Here is a 20,393-nt window from a genome sequence, read left to right as displayed (position 1 = left end):
AAATCATTTTATTGTTTTGAATTAGACTGACTCAACAGATAATACAGATATTAGTTGTGCAGAGAGACAAGGATGAGGGATGTTGACGTCACTAACTTCTTCAGAGGTTAGGAAAACGATGACATAAACAGATTTGTTTTTATTCAGTAAAAAATCAGTATCGTACAAAAATGATGATGAAGGTTATAAGAACATAATATTTCCTACACGAAGTGTAAGATTTTTATAATGAAAGGAAGAATGAGGTGTTAGGAAAGTATTGACCATTATTTACATTAGTGATTAATATGAGCAGGTGAGAGAGAGTTACCTGTCCAGGAAGACTCTCACAGCGGCAGTGTTCCCAGACCAACTCTCTAACTCTCACTTGTTCAGTCTACTTCTTTCCGTAGCTTCCATAACCGTAACCGCCGTGACCGCTTCCAAAGCCGCCGTACAGACCACCGTGACTACCTCCGAAGCTGCTGCCGAAGCCGCCACCGTAGCCGCCGTGGCTGTAGCCGCCACCGTAGCCGCCGTGGCTGTAGCCGCCACCGTAGCCGCCGTGGCTGTAGCCGCCACCGTAGCCGCCATGGTACACTGGGATAGGTACTTGCACCACGTGAACTGGACGGAAGCCGCCAAAGCCACGACGGCCGCCTTTCTTGCTGCCAAATCCAAAGCCCTTCTTGTGTGGGGCGGGACTACTGACGACCGCTGACACCACCATCAGGAACACCAGGATCAGCGCGGTCTGTGTGTGACAACAACAACACGTCACAACTCAAGATGTGGATCAGATTACAGGGATTTTTCTCTAAACAAAGATGTTTTGATATAATATCGTGAACACCTTTTCGTCTTCTGGTAAATCAATCTAGTTTTATTACATGTTACTTATGTAAGAGATTACTGAATACTCAGCTTCAGGTATACAAGGAGGCAGTGTGGCTGGCACTGTACCCAACAGCCATCTCTACCCTAACTATAAAGTTGGGTACTCATGGTGGGTCGACGTGGGGTGCCGAGGGAACTAACCAGCAACCCTTCGGGCAGCAGGTGAGCGTTGTATCCACTCTGCCACTCCAGTTCTCAGCAATATTAATGAGTATATTAATTTCTTTACTTTAAATTTCATCTTGCTACAAATGTGACCATAATAGTTTAGATAAACGTTTACTTACAAACTTCATTGTGTGAGGAGATGTGAGCTGCGTTTGTTGCTGCTCCTCCGCTCCACCACAATATATACCCACAACCTGACCTCAGATATCGGAAGGTGAAGTTTGTATGTAAGTGTTTCTGGCAAGCGATAGTAGCCACATGTCTCACCTTTACCTTCACTCACCTGCTTGAACCACTTCTTGTCGCCTTACAGGAGAAAAAACATCTTGAGACTTGTTTCAACTTAACGTTTTACCCCTGACCTTCACCAGGTCTTCCTCAATGATGACCAACAGTTTTGATCAGATAAGTTTGAGAAAAAAATTATTAAATATAAAATAATAACAGTGCTAATGATAACAATAAGAAGGATTATAATACTTCTAATATTTATATCTATTTGTTGTGATATATCTTGTGTCCTCATATTACAACTAGTTCTACAACTACAACTACTACTTCAGCTTCTACTACAACAAGAACTACTACCACTACTACTACTACTACTCCTAAAAGTAATTTAATGGTCTCCAACCTCCCCTTACAGCCATAACTTCTCCACACATTTCATTACCTAACTATCTTATTACAAAATTATCTACCGTACTTGAGTTAGTTAGCAGCATATCTTTGCAGCATTACATAACTATTGTCTCTTAGTCCATGTTTGTGACTGTTTGTGTAAAGGCCGATGATCTTCCCTGAGACAGCAGAGCAGACGTGAGCAAGGAGAAGGCTCGGCAACACGTCAACCAGGCCACGACATAACTTCTGGGCTGCTGCTTCTGTTCAGGTAACACCTCAGCCAGTCTAGTACCTTACACTTGGTCCCATCCCGCCCGATGTTGTCAACACCAGAGGAGTGAAGCTGCCTTCGTCAACGTTCTGGATTCTTTTTGATACACTTCGTTCTTTTCGTACTCGTTGAAACTGTGTGCGTGACACAGTGATTAACTTGAGCTGGTGATAGAGAGTGACCTGTCCAGGAAGACTCTCACAGCGGCAGTGTTCCCTGACCAACTCTGTAACTCACTTGTTCAGTCGACTTCGTCCAAAATCCTCTAGAAATGATGTCCAATCACACTTCGTTGGTTGTGTTGGCAGTCCTGTGAATAAGGTGCACACCATGGCATGGTTAATATCGTAGGATATTCCAAACACACATTAAGATTGCATGCCTTCCACTGGCCAAACATACTTTAGATCAATGGCATCTGAAAATTCTTGTTTGTTGGGACTGAAGCCCTTTGCTCTTGTTGGTAGAGTTGTCAGCCAGCTTTTGGTCCTCACCTCCTTTGCTACCTCGACTTTCCTCTTCACAATCTCTGGCCGTTGTAGCATCAGTTGTTGAAATTTTTTGCTTTGGGTGTGCTGCCGTTATGTCATAATGGAATGTCGAATTTTGCATAGTTGGTTGGTGTCTACATCACTTGTAGCATATTGAGTGACTATATGATCAATGAAGGTTGCCGTGAGCTTGACACAGTTCTGAAATTTAGTGGCTGAAAACTCCTCTGGGTTAGTGATTCCCATTCCTCCTTGTCTCAGTGGCAGGGCTAGGAGTGACCTTTCTACTGGGGTAAATTGATGGCCATTCGGTGTTGAAATAAAGGCGTTCTTGATGGTTTCTTCTAGCGATCCGATGTCATGGATAGTACACATCAGGAACTTCTAGCGATGCTTGATTCCGTGGGTGAATGCCACAGTCGCCGCATGTGGCTCAGTCTTAACATTTTCCGACAGAGCTTTGATTTCCTTCTCCCACTCATTTACCTTTCCAGTTACATATTCGGTCTTAAAATCATTCGTGCCGATTTCCGCACCCAGATGTTTCTGTTATTTTGGCCTCACTCCCGTTGAACACCTCTATAGCCTGGTGATGGTATCCTGGCTTCACAATGAGGAAGGATTTACTGGCCTTTGGGTGGTACCCGGTTTGTGAACCACATGAGGTTATCAGGTCCAACCACTTTCTGGTATCCTCAACTTTTCCTGCTCCTGTAAGGACATCAGCATAGGCCGCTTGCTTGACTCTGGTTGTCTTGTAATTTTAATATAAGTTGGATCTGGCGACTGGGTCCCCTGTGTCGTTCCCTCGGTTGACTGTATGGCAGTAACTTCAATTAAGGCCTTGAAACTCGTTATATAGAGGCCTAGCGGGTTCCAATAGGCACCTGACACTGATTTTGTGCAGAGTAGCCTTGCGGTTAAGTACGTTGCCAGTGTTGGAGGCGTCTGCGAGACGTACAGCTTCGCATTCATGCTCCTCATATATCTTTCTCATGGCGTGAATGGCAGCGTCTCCCTTCAGCCTGCTGGTCAGCACATACTTGCACATTCTCTGCTGCTGCCGCCCTGACATCATCTTTGACCACCTTCATTTTACATTTACCAATAATTCGTCTCAACACTTCCCCTACCCCTATAGGTCTGCATCCTGGATTTTGTCCAAAGGGTTGAGGCAGCTGCCCATTAGAGCTTGTAAGTAGTGGCAACAGCAGGTTTTCAGCTTTCTTGCAGCGGAGACAATGATATTGCAGATATCACTTACAGTATCACCAAACTTGTTACTGCTGAGGATAACTCTCCATCCATTGGCACCATGGTCTGATGGACTGGCCCCTCCCTGGGCCTTCAGTGCTTTCTTTTATAACCACCTTCCTGTTTTTTTCTCGAACATAACTGCGTTTGGCTGGATCATAATCACCCCGTAACCTGATGCCTTCCCTTTCTCTTGCAGGAGGATCTTTCTCCTTCAGAAGTTTCATGGTTTATCGGCAGCACCCCACCTAAGGACTCCTCTGTGAGAGATCTTATTGCCGAGGACACTTTTCTAGCGAGCATCAGTTTACCAAACAGTCTGGCCGCATCATCGGAGCTTTGCTTTCTGTCTCCTGTAAATTAAAATTAACCTCATCGTCTTCTAACCTAACCAAACCTCACATAACATGAACTAATTGAATATAATCTAACTTAAACTAACCTATCTTATCCTCCTACAGGTAACAGTTGGGTTTAATCACCAGATGGTACAAGTTGGGTTGTCTTATCTTCAAGTGATCTAAATTTGGTTGTGCAGAGAGACAAGGATGAGGGATGTTGACGTCACTAACTTCTTCACAGGTCAGGAAAACGATGACATAAACAGATTTGTTTTTATTCAGTAAAAAATCAGTATCGTACAAAAATGATGATGAAGGTTATAAGAACATAATATTTCCTACACGAAGTGTAAGATTTTTATAATGAAAGGAAGAATGAGGTGTTAGGAAAGTATTGACCATTATTTACATTAATGATTAACATGAGCAGGTGAGAGAGAGTTACCTGTCCAGGAAGACTCTCACAGCGGCAGTGTTCCCAGACCAACTCTCTAACTCTCACTTGTTCAGTCTACTTCTTTCCGTAGCTTCCATAACCGTAACCGCCGTGACCGCTTCCAAAGCCGCCGTACAGACCACCGTGACTACCTCCGAAGCTGCTGCCGAAGCCGCCACCGTAGCCGCCGTGGCTGTAGCCGCCACCGTAGCCGCCGTGGCTGTAGCCGCCACCGTAGCCGCCATGGCACTGGGATAGGTACTTGCACCACGTGAACTGGACGGAAGCCGCCAAAGCCACGACGGCCGCCTTTCTTGCCGCCAAATCCAAAGCCCTTCTTGTGTGGGGCGGGACTACTGACGACCGCTGACACCACCATCAGGAACACCAGGATCAGCGCGGTCTGTGTGTGACAACAACAACACGTCACAACTCAAGATGTGGATCAGATTACAGGGATTTTTCTCTAAACAAAGATGTTTTGATATAATATCGTGAACACCTTTTCTTCTTCTGGTAAATCAATCTAGTTTTATTACATGTTACTTATGTAAGAGATTACTGAATACTCAGCTTCAGGTATACAAGGAGGCAGTGTGGCTGGCACTGTACCCAACAGCCATCTCTACCCTAACTATAAAGTTGGGTACTCATGGTGGGTCGACGTGGGGTGCCGAGGGAACTAACCAGCAACCCTTCGGGCAGCAGGTGAGCGTTGTATCCACTCTGCCACTCCAGTTCTCAGCAATATTAATGAGTATATTAATTTCTTTACTTTAAATTTCATTTTGCTACAAATGTGACCATAATAGTTTATATAAACGTTTACTTACAAACTTCATTGTGTGAGGAGATGTGAGCTGCGTTTGTTGCTGCTCCTCCGCTCCACCACAATATATACCCACAACCTGACCTCAGATATCGGAAGGTGAAGTTTGTATGTAAGTGTTTCTGGCAAGCGATAGTAGCCACATGTCTCACCTTTACCTTCACTCACCTGCTTGATCCACTTCTTGTCGCCTTACAGGAGAAAAAACATCTTGAGACTTGTTTCAACTTAACGTTTTACCCCTGACCTTCACCAGGTCTTCCTCAATGATGACCAACAGTTTTAGATCAATAAAAGATTAAATGAATTATTTCCCTTTATAAAATATAAGATATGATATAAACTTTTCCTTTTTCTGGAGATCATCTTTATCAGGTAATATAACGTAATTACTGAATACTAATATACTTCTCTTGTTCTTCATAACAATAAGTTAATAAAGGAAAGAGAAACAAGTGTAAATATTCTGTAAATATATATCAACATATCGTATATAACCAGATAATTGTATATAATTCGTATACTAATGTCAGGTCACCAGACAAGACTCTCTCTCAGGCGTAGTGAACTAAATGATCAAATTTGTGTCAAAATGTTAAGTGTTAAGAAGTTTACCAGGAAGGTAGAATGTGTCCTCCTTCCCTGGCCAGCTGGCAGTCATGTGAGACAATAACACCTCACTGCTGGTCACTGATCATCCAGTCTGGCCTATGTTAAGTGTTCAGGCTGTTGGTGACGAGTCTAGCCTGTGTTAAGTGTTCAGGCTGTTGGTGACGAGTCTAGCCTGTGTTAAGTGTTCAGGCTGTTGGTGACGAGTCTAGCCTGTGTTAAGTGTTCAGGCTGTTGGTGACGAGTCTAGCCTGTGTTAAGTGTTCAGGCTGTTGGTGACGAGTCTAGCCTGTGTTAAGTGTTCAGGCTGTTGGTGACGAGTCTAGCCTGTGTTAAGTGTTCAGGCTGTTGGTGACGAGTCTAGCCTGTGTTTAGTGTTCAGGCTGTTGGTGACGAGTCTAGCCTGTGTTAAGTGTTCAGGCTGTTGGTGACGAGTCTAGCCTGTGTTAAGTGTTCAGGCTGTTGGTGACGAGTCTAGCCTGTGTTAAGTGTTCAGGCTGTAAGGTTTTACGGATTTTCATGAAAATTGGTGACAACACACTATAATAATAATAATAATAATAATAATAATAATAATAATAATAATAAACGGTTAATTAATAGAGTTGCAGCAGGTGGCTGAAAATATACAGACTTACATTATTTTAACAATAGATGGGATGGTGCTGTTCTTATATCTATCGGTGCGGGCTCTTATGGGCTGTGTTTTGTTGTAGTGGCGGACTGCGAGAGTTGGGTAGGGGGCTGCAAGTGGCAGGAGGTGGCGATGGCGAGGGTGGTGCAGTAGTCCACGACCAAACCTTTCCAGTGCTTGGTGGTGGAGGTCACTGAGGGATGGCATTTCCAGGGTGGAGAGAGCGTCGGTGTAGCCGGAGTATTCTGCGCCGAGCATGATTCTGCAGGCCCTTTACTGTGATCCTTCAAGTGTTTTTGTCACTTTTTTTTCAGACCTGGTAACCAAAAATTAAAACAATAAAAAATGGTAATGTTTCACTGAACACTCAGTAATTCTCTATTTGTAGACTTAACAACAGTCATACAGACGCTTAAAATAATTTGTTCACAGTTATTTTTTACCGCAGGTTTAATAAGTGAGTCAGGTCAACAGTCTTTGTCATATTACAGTACGTCATATAAGGTTTCCTTTAGTTTTGACAATATTAATATCAGTATTAGTTTTATTATTAATAGTTATATTGTACATATTAATATAATCATATATGTTTCACTCGATCTTAAAAATCATATTTTATGAACAGTTAAATCACGACTTTCTAAATATATTCAATTTGTACCTCTAACGTTCCTTTAGGATATTAAATATTTATTACTTCAAAGATATATAACACCTGATAGATGACTTTCACCCATCTATATAAATTTATTTTATTAATATTTTTTCTTCATATAATACAACTGAATACAATCTTGAGATAGAAAAATAAGTTAAAGGTTAAAGAACTTGGCAAGACAACGAGTGTCCCGGAGTGTTGACCAACATGGCCGTCCGTCAGTGCAGACTGCCGGGCAGACGACACCATGTATTTCTACATAACCTGTTACCGTGAACTAATTCCCACGTCTACTTTGTAAAACATTACTGGAATAATTACGCTACAAACATATAAGATAAAAGCTATGGTGTGGAAAGGTGAGAAAGTTTAAAGTGTTATGCCAAGATCAACTGCTATGATGTAAACAAACTTTTCCAAAACTTATGTAAGAATTTAGTGGAAAAAATATCGATAATATCAATGACGTGTTGGGTGATGATATAGTGAGTGATATTGTCCTGAGATATTTAATGAATATTTGTGTGACTTAAGGGATAATTAGTGATCTCAGTTAAGTGAAAATTAGTGATCTCAGTTAAGTGAAAATTAGTGATCTCAGTTAAGTGAAAATTAGTGATCTCAGTTAAGTGAAAATTAGTGATCTCAGTTAAGTGAAAATTAGTGATCTCAGTTAAGTGAAAATTAGTGATCTCAGTTAAGTGAAAATTAGTGATCTCAGTTAAGTGAAAATTAGTGATCTCAGTTAAGTGAAAATTAGTGATCTCAGTTAAGTGAAAATTAGTGATCTCAGTTAAGTGAAAATTAGTGATCTCAGTTAAGTGAAAATTAGTGATCTCAGTTAAGTGAAAATTAGTGATCTCAGTTAAGTGAAAATTAGTGATCTCAGTTAAGTGAAAATTAGTGATCTCAGTTAAGTGAAAATTAGTGATCTCAGTTAAGTGAAAATTAGTGATCTCAGTTAAGTCTCAGTTGAAAATTAGTGATCTCAGTTAAGTTAGTGAAAGTTAAGTGAAAATTAGTGATCTCAGTTAAGTGAAAATTAGTGATCTCAGTTAAGTGAAAATTGGTGATCTCAGTTAAGTGAAAATTAGTGATCTCAGTTAAGTGAAAATTAGTGATCTCAGTTAAGTAAAAATTAGTGATCTCAGTTAAGTAAAAATTAGTGATCTCAGTTAAATGAAAATTAATGATCTCAGTTAAGTGAAAATTGGTGATCTCAGTTAAGTGAAAATTAGTGATCTCAGTTAAGTAAAAATTAGGGATCTCAGTTAAGTAAAAATTAGTGATCTCAGTTAAATGGAAATTAATGATCTCAGTTAAGTGAAAATTAGTGATCTCAGTTAAGTAAAAATTAGTGATCTCAGTTAAATGAAAATTAGTGATTTCAGTTAAGTAAAAATTAGTGATCTCAGTTAAATAAAAATTAGTGATCTCAGTTAAGTGAAAAGTAGTGATCTCAGTTAAGGAAAATGGTAAAAGTGAAACACACTGTTGGTTCCAGAAGGACTTTTTGAAACAACCAAATTTTCAAGAGGTGTTGTTTAGATAATACCAAGTGATAAAATCGAAACAGCAACGCACAGAACCTATTAGAACCTTACCTAACAACCTAACCTACCTAACCTACTTAACCTTACCTAACCTACCTAACCTACCTAACCTACCTAACCTTACCTAACCTTACCAATACTCTAACCTAACTCAAATAACCTACTTAACCTTACCTAACCTACCTAACCTACCTAACCTACCTAACCTTACCTAACTTCCTAACCTGTGCATTGTTGTTTCGATTTTCTTACTTACTGTCATCCAATGGAAATCGTAATAAACACCTCCAATGAGATCGTCGTTTGTTTCTTGACCTGGAAACAAAGACTGCGGACGCACCTGTATAGCAGACGATGTGAGAATTAATGATCTTGGTAAGTGAAAATAAATGATCTCAGTTAAGTGAAAATAAATGATATCAGTTAAGAGAAAATAAGTGATCTCAGTTAAGTGAAAATAAGTGATCTCAGTTAAATGAAAAGTGATCTCAGTTAAGTGAAAAGTAATATTAGTTAAGTGAAGATAAGTGATCTTAGTTAAGTGAAAATAAGTGAACTCAGTTAAGTGGAACTATGTGATCTAGGTTGAGTGATAATTAGTGACCGTAGGATGATGCCACCAGCAAGACCACGAGTGAGTATTTTTACTGTTTTTGGTAATATTTAAGATATTGTTCCAGCCAATGAAATATATATATATATATATATATATATATATATATATATATATATATATATATATATATATATATATATATATATATATATATATATATATATATATATATATATATATATATATATATATATATATATTTTTTTTTTTTTTTTTTTTTTTTTGGGGAGTGATTTCTCCCTTTATAAACAGAAATATGAACTTGCTTGTTCCACCTAAAATGAATCTTTATCTCTGCCTTTGTTAGTAGTTTCCATGCATAACTGAAATATGGTTAGGTATGTTTATAACTACATAACGATCGACTCATAGCGAAATAAATTCCAATTGCCACCAGTCACGGTCAAATATAGTTCTTGCATTGTTCGCCAGTAGTGGACGAAAAGCCAATCAGAGCGCACTCCCGGTAAAATAGCGTTAGAAGCCAGTCACGGGAAAATATCTACTGCCGTATTTTTGTACAAGATTTTTTTAATGAACTTACTGTAATAAATATTGTTCCTAACATTGGTTTATGGTTTTACAGGTCAAAACTTGGGAAGCATCTGTGGTAAGTACAAAGCCTTGGTATTTTGTATCAGTTATACTAGGTAAGGTTACTGTATATTAGGGTACAGTTTTAAATATGCACAACCAGATTTATGATTTGTGTTGGGTTAAATATCTGCTAAAATCCACTGACAAAATTTTAAGTTTCTTTGAAATAAACGTAAGCGTTAATAAGCATTTAGGTAACATTTATTTTTATCCTTCATTATCTTATAAAGTGGGGATAAACTTTGATTCCTGAGACTTGCTTTATCAGGGTGCAGACTTTATTTTATTTGTATTGCATGCATCTTACTAACCCTGCAGACCGTATAGTACAAGCAACCTAGCGGTGCTAACACCATGTACTGAGGTAAATCAAGGATTGTAACACTGTTTGCTTTAAGTTAAGTTAGGTTTGGTTACAATGTATAGGTTTTAATTATAAGTAGAAGTAACAGTTAGAAGGAGGTTTATAGAGGTACTGTAGTGTTTGTTTTTCAGATGGAGATAAGGTTCATGTATTTTACTGCAATGCATTTTAGGTGTCAGATGTTATACATATGTATTTCTTCTCATTACATAATATAATTATGATATATGAAGTTTATTTTAAGAACAACTAAAGTTTAAATTTAATTTTTCGTACAGTACAAATGTATTTTTTAATCAGGTGCAGATAAAATACATATGTATTACAATGCAACACATACACTCTTTATTTTCAGATGAAATATCATGTATCTATGTATTTTTTCGGTTTATATTAAATGTAAAGTTTATTTTGCATTGAGGTAAGATTTATGTATATATAAATTTATGTGCAACTGTTTTGTAAGGTTATTTTTTAGGATCAGCTGAAAAAATCCATAGAAATTCGGTGCAACAATCGTGTACACTTTTGGGGGTCTTGGTAAAGTTTTTGCATTTCTTTTAATGCAGCAGAAGGCAAAATACTATTTTTTTTCTTTAGTTCCCTTGGAAAAGGACCCGAAAGCATTTCTTTCGTCGCATTTCATTTTCCATTTCATCAGTCCATATATTTTTGTTTTTGTTTTAGTAAACATAATTGTGAGGTTTTGTCAATTTAGCATAAAACCAAATACAGTAGGATTTGTTATAAGCTCAACACAGATATAAATAATCTTCAGCTCAAAGATGTAATGCTTGTGCAGCAATGTACTAACTTTCCCTAAACAGCACCTGTAGTTTTTCTGATCAATACAAATGCACTCCAGTTAAAAATATATGCACGAAAATTCGAGTTTATTCTTAGGGTTTGCGTATCAGTTAAGAGCAGATCTCAATACTGGCCTTGCGTACTGTATGGGTTGACATAAAATGCATAAGACTTTCTTACTACATTGCAATAAATGTTTTCTTTGGTAAAGCTTTTTTTTGGGGATATGTGCAAACTTTTATGTGTGTGTGTGTGTGTGTGTGTGTGTGCGCGCGCGCGCGCGCTTGCACATGTATCATGAGTTCTAGGTATATTTGCATGATTAAGTCTTAACTCCATGATTACTATGCTAACTCTGAGTATAATTAACTTATATAAGCTCGTATAATCTTAAGTTTGAGTGTCATGACACTGTACTCAGGGGTAAGTCCCATCAGACTTTCTTGTGAAAGACAATTTTTTTTAATGACTCAATGGATATTATTACATATATATGGGAAAATTGCCTCTTTCATTTGAGACGTCCTTTCGGTATCTTAACATAACCAAACTTTCCCTAAATTAGGTTAGGTTAGATTAAGTAGGATTAAGTTAGTTTAATACTGGTGATTTTTTTTTTATAATTTGTACTATGGTTATCTACATTATCACTGCTACGGTGATATCCTCGTTAACCAGAATAATTAGTGCAGAGCTCTTCCTGGGATGAGATATTTCCAGGTAATGAGCGATTCTTTCAAACCCTGAAAAATTCCACATCCCTGGAATTTCTCCAGGTACTTGGAAAAGTTTCAAGGAATTTTCTGGAAATTGTATATTATTTCTTGTAATTTGCTCCCAGATCCGAAAAAAATGAAGAAAGTTTTCTCGGAATTTTCCAGGAAATGTACCTGAATTTCAACCTGAGAAACTCATTCACAGACCCAGAATTGAGATAATTTTTCCGGAATTTTTTTTTTGCCAATTTCAATTCTGGGTATTGAAGAATTCCAGCTAATAGGGATTCTGGCAAACAGAGATATTATGTATGTACAAGTCAGCTCCAATTTTCAGCCAATCAGAAATATTAATTTTAGTTATTATGATGCAATGGTCATTCAAAAGTACTTCACCTGTCCTCTTTAACAAATGTTTAATCAAGGTAACATAGGTCTGGTGGCCACGGAGTGTTAGTAGGACTTGGTGGGTTTCGGGTGTAATTATCATCTCTTATATATTGTTGTTCATTATTGTCATGGATCACTTAAGTTACGTTATTATCCTTATGTTTGTGTCTAATTCCTTTCATTCTACTGTTGTGTTTGTTTATGTTTCTTGGGGCAGTTACTAACCATTTAACGCATCTTTAATACCTCTTGGTAGAGGGGGAGGGATGAAGGGTATAGTAATCGGTGTGTATGTCTCTCTGTATACTGTAGAGTCGAACTTTGTCTGTTTTGGAATAAGTTTTGTAAAATTAACTCCTTTGTCGATACTCCGCCACTAACATTATCGTTCAAGACCCGATCCTTTAAATACCACTTAAATGTGAACCACTTAAATGTGCAGTAACACATTTTAAACATCATTTGTGTTTTGCCCTTCGTATTTATATCCTTGCTTAATACATACTGCGATGCAACTGCCCAAGTAACTTCTTAAACATTTCCAATCCCTCTAACCTCTGATAACACTCCTCAACCCCTATAACCCGTCAACCCCCTCACACACCGGACCCCGTCACTCCCTCACACACCGGACCCCGTCCCCGTTACCCCTAACACATCAGTCCCCGTCCCCGTCACCCCCTCACACACCAGTCCCCGTCACCCCCTCACACACCAGTCCCCGTCACCCCCTCACACACCAGTCCCCGTCACCCCCTCACACACTCTATGGGTTCACACTTCACTAAGAGGTGGATTGGCAATGTGGAGTGTACCAGTTGGAAAAGTCTCCAACTGTACGTAATCATATCCAATATCATCAGGAAATACCAAAGGTTGAAGCAGACAATATCAATTCTGTCGACTCACCAAAACCTAGCTCCACTTTCCCCGTCTGACCTTCAGCACGAAACTCCACCAAAATGAAAAAAAGGTCGTCTGAACCTGTTTGACCAGATGACTTTAATGAAGAATAACCCAGATGAGTCAGCATGACGTGGGGAATATTGAGTTAGAGAGAGAGAGAGAGAGAGAGAGAGAGAGAGAGAGGGAGAGAGAGAGAGAGAGAGAAAGAGAGATGGGTGTCGGGGATTTAGCAAAAAGTTCTCACAGTTGCTAGACATAAAATCTCTTAGTAAATGAATAAGTCAGGCAGTCAGTTAGTAAATAATCAAAACGGTACCTTAGTCTGGGCAGGAACAAGAATATTACGGTGAATTTTGCCTCAGACATACTTGATAAAGAAATACCTGTTCTGAAGAGGGCTCACCTGTATGTAATGAGAGTTGTTCTTCTTATCCATCCTGAACTCTTCCTCAGACAATCGTTATGACCGATGGGTCTCTGTCATGGGATAACTCTTGACCTCACCACCATGAATATAAGTATCTCCCCATAATCAATGCCTCCATGCCCTCATCTGTGGGTACTCTGGGGAATGACACTTAATAAAATGAAGTTCAGGCTATCATTAAGATAATCCTGGCATTACATACTGCTCAGAACACAGGAACCATACACAGTTCTAACAAGTGTCTGGGATGCAAACACTAGTATTGGGTTAAACACATGGTTCAACCCTCGTGTCTTCTCTGTCTACTGTACAGGAAGGATGAGAGAGACTGGGATCCTTGGGTAACAGTATCCTAGTGTCCTACAGTTCCTTCTAGTCTTATTGTAACAAACAGAAACTCCAGAGAAGACATTTGATGATCCAACACTTCACCACAATGACTCGGAGGGGGGGACCTGATACATATTTGATTCTTGACATATATTAGGGTTATGTTGTGGTGCCAGTGGTGTAAGACCTGTGTAAAGGTCTTATTTATAGAGGAAAAGTTATTTCGCGAAGGACGATTTCTGCACACAGCAACACAGCGTAAATAAGGTAAATTCTACCGGTTAATTAGTTCACTTTTTCCACTGTTTATCAATGGTCACAACCCCAGGGAACTCCAGTCGGTGCTGTATACTACTGAACACAAGTGGGAGTTGATATGAGTTAAATATACTGAGAGGTTAGTAGCAATAGTGATGTCAGTTATAGTAGCGATGTCAGTTGTAGTGTTATGTCAGTTATAGTAGCGATGTCAGTTGTAGTGTTATGTCAGTTATAGTAGCGATGTCAGTTGTAGTGTTACGTCAGTTATAGTAGCGATGTCAGTTGTAGTGTTATGTCAGTTATAGTAGCGATGTCAGTTGTAGTGTTATATCAGTAGCAAGTGTCGATAATAAAAATTCGTAGTATCATAAATAAGTGGTAATGGCATGAGTTGTTAATATCAACAATAAGTGGTGATATTAAATAGTGTTATAGTGTTATCACAATACAGCCAAGACACTATCACATATCCATCGACTCCACGACATTGAACGACAAATAAAAAAGTAACATTATAAACCGAATCATAAATAACTTGCAAATAACAGACTGCAACACGTGCAACAAACCGTCAACTTTATATACAAATTGTAAGATACTGTTTGTTTACACTCAATTAACCTGAACGCTACGTGAACTAGAACATCAACCTGACCAACTAGTGCAGTATAACAGTGAGAGGAGGGAAAGGTGTGTGTGTGTGTGTGTGTATGTGTGGGCGTGTGGGGGGGGAGTGGATGTATGTGTGGGGAGGTGGATGGCTACGTGTCACAAAGAACATAGTGGTCTCGTAACCTTTGAATCATTAATACTTGCTCCAGTGGAAACATGTGTACGTCACAAACTCAACTCTACAACTTGTTTTATATTTTACAGAAACAATCCCTGTAAGGTGTCAGGGAGTCAGAGGGGCAGGGGACAGAGGTCAGGGAGTTAGTGGGGTGTAGGGTCACGAAGTCAGGGACTCAGGGGCTCATGAGGTCAGGAATTCAGGGGCAAAGGAGGTCTTAAAGTTAGGGGCCCGGGAGGTCAGGAAGTTAGGGGCCCATGAGATCAGGAGGTCAGAGAGCCAAGAGGTCAGGAGATCAGGGGCCCAGGAGGTCAGGAGGACGCCCTCTGTAACAACGTGGTAATGGAGACTGGCCAGTGAACCCAAGGTATACGCAACACTCGCCCGGACAAAAACAATAATATTGCTTTTACACTAACGAACTGGTACAGAGAGAGAGAGAGAGAGAGAGAGAGAGAGAGAGAGAGAGAGAGAGAGAGAGAGAGAGAGAGAGAGAGCACGCCATGTTCTAAGCGAGGAAATATTGGCTGGGGTGCAGGCTGAGGGAGGGAAGGGGAGGGGAGAGGAGGGTGAGAAAAAGTGAGATACGCCCTGTCAGCAGTAGACGTGACAACATAAACGATGCCTCGGAACCAAGACCATTTTGTTACATAGACCAAGAGTGTTTTTTTTTTCTTGAGTCCTTCCCGCTAAAGACGTTTTCCATTACACAGGATGAAGAGAAGTGTCTTGAAGATGCTCTCTATCAAGTAAACAAAACAGTATTTGTTCTAATGACGCTCTTTCTTGGCTCTCCATCATGTTAAAGAGAAGGTACTCGTTATGACGTTCTTCCTCAGCTCTCCATCATGTTAAAGAGAAGGTACTCGTTATGACGTTCTTCCTCAGCTCTCCATCATGTTAAAAAGAAGGTACTCGTTATGACGTTCTTCCTCAGCTCTCCATCATGTTAAAAAGAAGGTACTCGTTATGACGTTCTTCCTCAGCTCTCCATCATGTTAAAAAGAAGGTACTCGTTATGACGTTCTTCCTCAGCTCTCCATCATGTTAAAGTACTCGTTATGACGTTCTTCCTCAGCTCGTTATGACGTTCTTCCTCAGCTCTCCATCAGGCCAAGCCATCGTGCTCAAGGTATTCTCCATCACACTGGATAAAGATGTCTGTCCTCAAGACGCTCTCCATCATGCTAGGAGACAATATATCTCTTGATCCTGAGAGACGACGGGAAACAGAGATCCACCATGTGTGTAACCTTTGTCTAACTCAAACATACATACATACATACATACATACATACATACATACATACATACATACATACATATGAAGGAGAATCAACTGGATGATGATGAAAGTGTTTGAAGATGGAAATATAAAGAAAGAACTCACATGAAGATTAAACACCCACAGCGTATTTAACTTGATAGGGGTTAGGTTAGGTTAGGTTTTGTATAACTGAACACCGAAAACTAAGTCTCTCATTTTCCAACTTTCTTTAAATAATTTCTTTTTGCTACATCAATTAATCTTCGCCTCCCGCGGGGTCGTCTACTACACTGTCATCCATCTCCGCCCTCCCATCACGGTGAGGCTGAGTGAATTACCTGTGTCCTCACCTGTTACCTGTGTCCTCACCTGTCACCTGTGTCCTTACCTGTTACCTGTGTCCTCACCTGTCACCTGTGTCCTTACCTGTCACCTGTGTTCTCACCTGTTACCTGTGTCCTCACCTGTTACCTGTGTCCTCACCTGTTATCCATGTCCTCACCTGTCACCTGTGTCCTCACCTGTTACCTGTGTCCTCACCTGTTACCTGTGTCCTCACCTGTTACCTGTGTCCTCACCTGTTACCTGTGACCTCACCTGTTACCTGTGTTCTCACCTGTTACCTGTGTCCTCACCTGTCACCTGTGTTCTCACCTGTTACCTGTGTCCTCACCTGTCACCTGTGTTCTCACCTGTTACCAGTGTCCTCACCTGTTACCTGTGTCCTCACCTGTTACCTGTGACCTCATCTGTTACATGTGCCCTCACCTGTTACCTGTGCCCTCATCTGTTACCTGTGCCCTCACCTGTCCTTACAAAACCCGTCACACGTCATCCCACTACCCACTCTACCCACACAACCCACACTACCCACTCTACCCACACAACCCACACAACCCCTCACACTAAAATGGAATTGTCTGACTGAGTCTAAACGTGAATCCATTTATTTTGGTGGTGTTGGGTGGCCGTCTCAAGCGGTCGAACAGATGTCACGACAAGGGTTCGAAGCCCTCTCCCCCAAGGACCAATAGGGTTTCCCACAAGTATTGGCAGTTGCTAAAGCCTCCAGTCATGCAAGTATGGCAGGCTACGTCTCCACAACGAGCTCTGGAAACCATCTTCTAGCAGAGGACATTTAGCTCTTTAGAAACGATGTATTTGACTCAAGTTTTCGCTTTGAAAAGTATTTAGGATCACCTGTAGTTTAGCCCTCCAGTTTATTTCACCTGATACCCTAATACTACTTAGGTTAGGTTAGCTAATTTTTAAGTATAACTATATTAAAATTTCAGGTTAAAATTATACTCCGTTAAAATAAACAAGTTAACTCTCACATCTCTTTCCGTTTTTTTTAAATAACATGTAAATTAACACTCACTTTAACTTCATAATTATAAAATAAACCTGGTACAGTAATTTCGTCTATTATACCAAAACAAACAACTAAGTTTAACCCAAAACATTACATGAACAAATTCCCACAACAAACTATATTATTCTGTTAAATTAAACTTAGAGAACACAGTCATCATAAATCGTTGATATTGAAACACACACTGCTTGTCGTGTATGTGGTGGGGGGGGAGGGGGGTGTTGTGGGGTGAGAGGGGGGCAGGGGTGGGGAGGGGTGTTGTGTGGGGTGGGAGGGGTGTGGGTGGGAGAGGGGGGTGGGCAGGGGGTGGGAGGGGAAAGGTGGGTGGGAGGGGGGCATGGGGGGGTGGGAGAAAGGTGGTGGGATAAAGGGTGGGTGGGAGGGGGTGTTGGGTGGGTGGGAGGGGGGTGTTGTGGGTGGGAGGTGTTGTGGGTGAGGTGTTGTGTGGGTGGAGGGGGGGCAGGGGTGGAGGGGGGTGGGGCAGTGGGGTGGGAGAGGGGTGGTTGTGTGGGTGGGAGAGGGGGGTGTGTTGGTGGGTGGGAGGGGGGTGTTGTGTGGTGGAGAGGGGCAGGTTGTGTGGTGGAGGGGTGTTGTGGGTGGGAGGGTGGCAGTGGGTGGGAGGGGGAAGAGATGTGTCTCAACCATTACCACAACCAATCCTCCCAATCTGTACAACATCTCCCTCGGGACCACAACTTCTTAATTACAATTATCCATCCTCTTCTCTTACCTTCCCTTGGCCCTCCTTACTATAATTTCACCCATTAATATCAGTCCCATTACCCCCCCCCCATTTCACTTAATTATATGGGTAAATATCTCATTATTTTTTACGTTAAATGTATCTAATATTTCCCTACGTTGGTTTGGTCTAGATATTAAAACGAATTCATTTATATCGTCCGTCTTAGCCTTCCTGTGGTCTCCGTTTTAACTTTTTAATAAACTCAGATATGATTCTCTTCTTCATCTTTAATTACAAGACCAAAGTATTTTATATATATGACTTATGGTATCGATTCCTGGTGCACGTCTTTTGTTGTTCCAGGCAGCCAGTATCTCTACCATCCTCCTTCCTTCCTTCTTTCCTTCCTTCTCCTTCCCCCTTCCTTCTCCTTCCTTCTTCCTTCCTCCTTCCTCTCCTTCCCTTTATCTCCCTCTCCCCTCCCTTCTTCCCACAACTTCCTTGTTCACCCCCTTCTACCTTCTCCCTTCTCCTATTCCCTCCCTTCTCAATTCTTCCTCCTCCTCCTACTCCTCCTCCTCCTCCTCCTCCTCCTCCTCCCTCCTCCTCCTCCTCCCACCTCTTCCCTCCTCCTCCTCCTCCCTCTTCTCCTCCTCCTCCTCCCTTTAAGAGAGTTTTTTTTATTTACTCACGATATAAATTCATCTTCCATCTGCTCTGGCGTATTTATCCTCCTCATTCTCCCTCCCTTCACCCCCCTCCTCTTCACCCCCCTCCCCCTCATCCCCCTTCCCTCCCTCCCCTCTTGGGTAATTTTCCGCACTGTGAGTTGGATTTCTTGGTGGGAAGGGGGGGTGAGAAAGGGGTTAGAAGGATGAGGAGAGGAAGGGTTGAGAGGGAGGGGAAGGGGGGAGGGATGAGAGGGGGGTAGAGGATAGGGAGGAGGGATGGAGAGTGGTTAGAAGGGTCTGGTGTGATCCTCGCTGACTGGAGACGAGTGAGGTGAATTAAAGTCATTCAATTGATAAATTAGAACTGTGTGTGTGTGTGTGTGTGTGTGTGTGTGTGTGTGTGTGTGTGTGTATATATATATCCATGTATGCGTGTGAGTATATGACCCATGACATTAAAATACAAATATATCCATTCTCCCGCCCCCAAGAAAATAAAATAAATAACACTAGCTAAAACTTAACCAGGTGATAAGAATGGTTCCCGTTGTATCATTTCCAAAACAAATTCCTAGAAAACTGTAATAATCAATAGTCGTTAGTGCTAAGTTTTCCTTCTCTCTTACCCCGGCTTATTGTCTCACAGGAAATATTCAAATTACAACTTCAACTAAACTTTCCCACTTGGCTGCCGGGGTAGTGAGGTAATCTATCTCCTAAACTGATTCTCGATCTACTTCAAACTTTGCTGGTCATGAGAGGTCTTAGATAACTTGTGTGGGAGGGTCAGGAGGTGATTTTTGTCCATATGTGGGGGTCAGGAGGTGATTATGTCCACATGTGGGGGGTCAGGAGGTGATTATGTCCATATGTTGGGGGTCAGAGGTGATTATGTCCACATGTGGGGGGTCAGGAGGTGATTATGTCCGTATGTGGGAGGTCAGGAGGTGATTATGTCCGTATGTGGGAGGTCAGGAGGTGATTATGTCCATATGTGGGGGTCAGGAGGTGATTATGTCCGTATGTGGGGGTCAGGTGATTATGTCCGTATGTGGGGGTCAGGAGGTGTGTATGTTCGTATGTGGGGGTGAGGAGGTGATTATGTCCGTATGTGGGGGTGAGGAGGTGATTATGTCCGTGTGTGGGGGGTCAGGAGGTGATTATGTCCATATGTTGGGGGGTCAGGAGGTGATTATGTCCGTATGTGGGAGGTCAGGAGGTGATTATGTCCGTATGTTGGGGTCAGGAGGTGATTATGTTCGTATGTGGGGGTGAGGAGGTGATTATGTCCGTATGTGGGGGTGAGGAGGTGATTATGTCCGTGTGTGGGGGTCAGGAGGTGATTATGTCCATATGTTGGGGGTCAGGAGGTGATTATGTCCGTATGTGGAGGTCAGGGTGATTATGTCCGTATGTGGGGGTCAGGAGGTGATGTCCATATGTGGGG

The 20,393-nt window shown here is 41.2% G+C and overlaps 1 protein-coding gene across 1 annotated transcript; it reads right to left on the bottom strand.

Annotated features, from left to right (window-relative positions):
* Positions 1-124: 124 nt before the first annotated feature.
* On the bottom strand, positions 125-1,269 carry LOC121866118 (keratin-associated protein 19-2-like). The gene is made up of 2 exons (XM_042365714.1): positions 1,164-1,269; positions 125-733 (listed from the first exon to the last, which is right to left on the bottom strand). The coding sequence occupies exons 1-2, from the start codon at positions 1,170-1,172 to the stop codon at positions 377-379; spliced, it is 366 nt and encodes a 121-aa protein (XP_042221648.1). The 5' UTR covers positions 1,173-1,269; the 3' UTR covers positions 125-376.
* Between the last annotated feature and the right edge of the window lie 19,124 nt (positions 1,270-20,393).

The sequence above is a fragment of the Homarus americanus genome, unplaced genomic scaffold (genome assembly GCF_018991925.1).
Source record: "Homarus americanus isolate GMGI-L3 unplaced genomic scaffold, GMGI_Hamer_2.0 scaffold9514, whole genome shotgun sequence".
Taxonomy (NCBI): domain Eukaryota; kingdom Metazoa; phylum Arthropoda; class Malacostraca; order Decapoda; family Nephropidae; genus Homarus; species Homarus americanus.
This window is presented reverse-complemented; position numbering and strand designations above follow the sequence as displayed.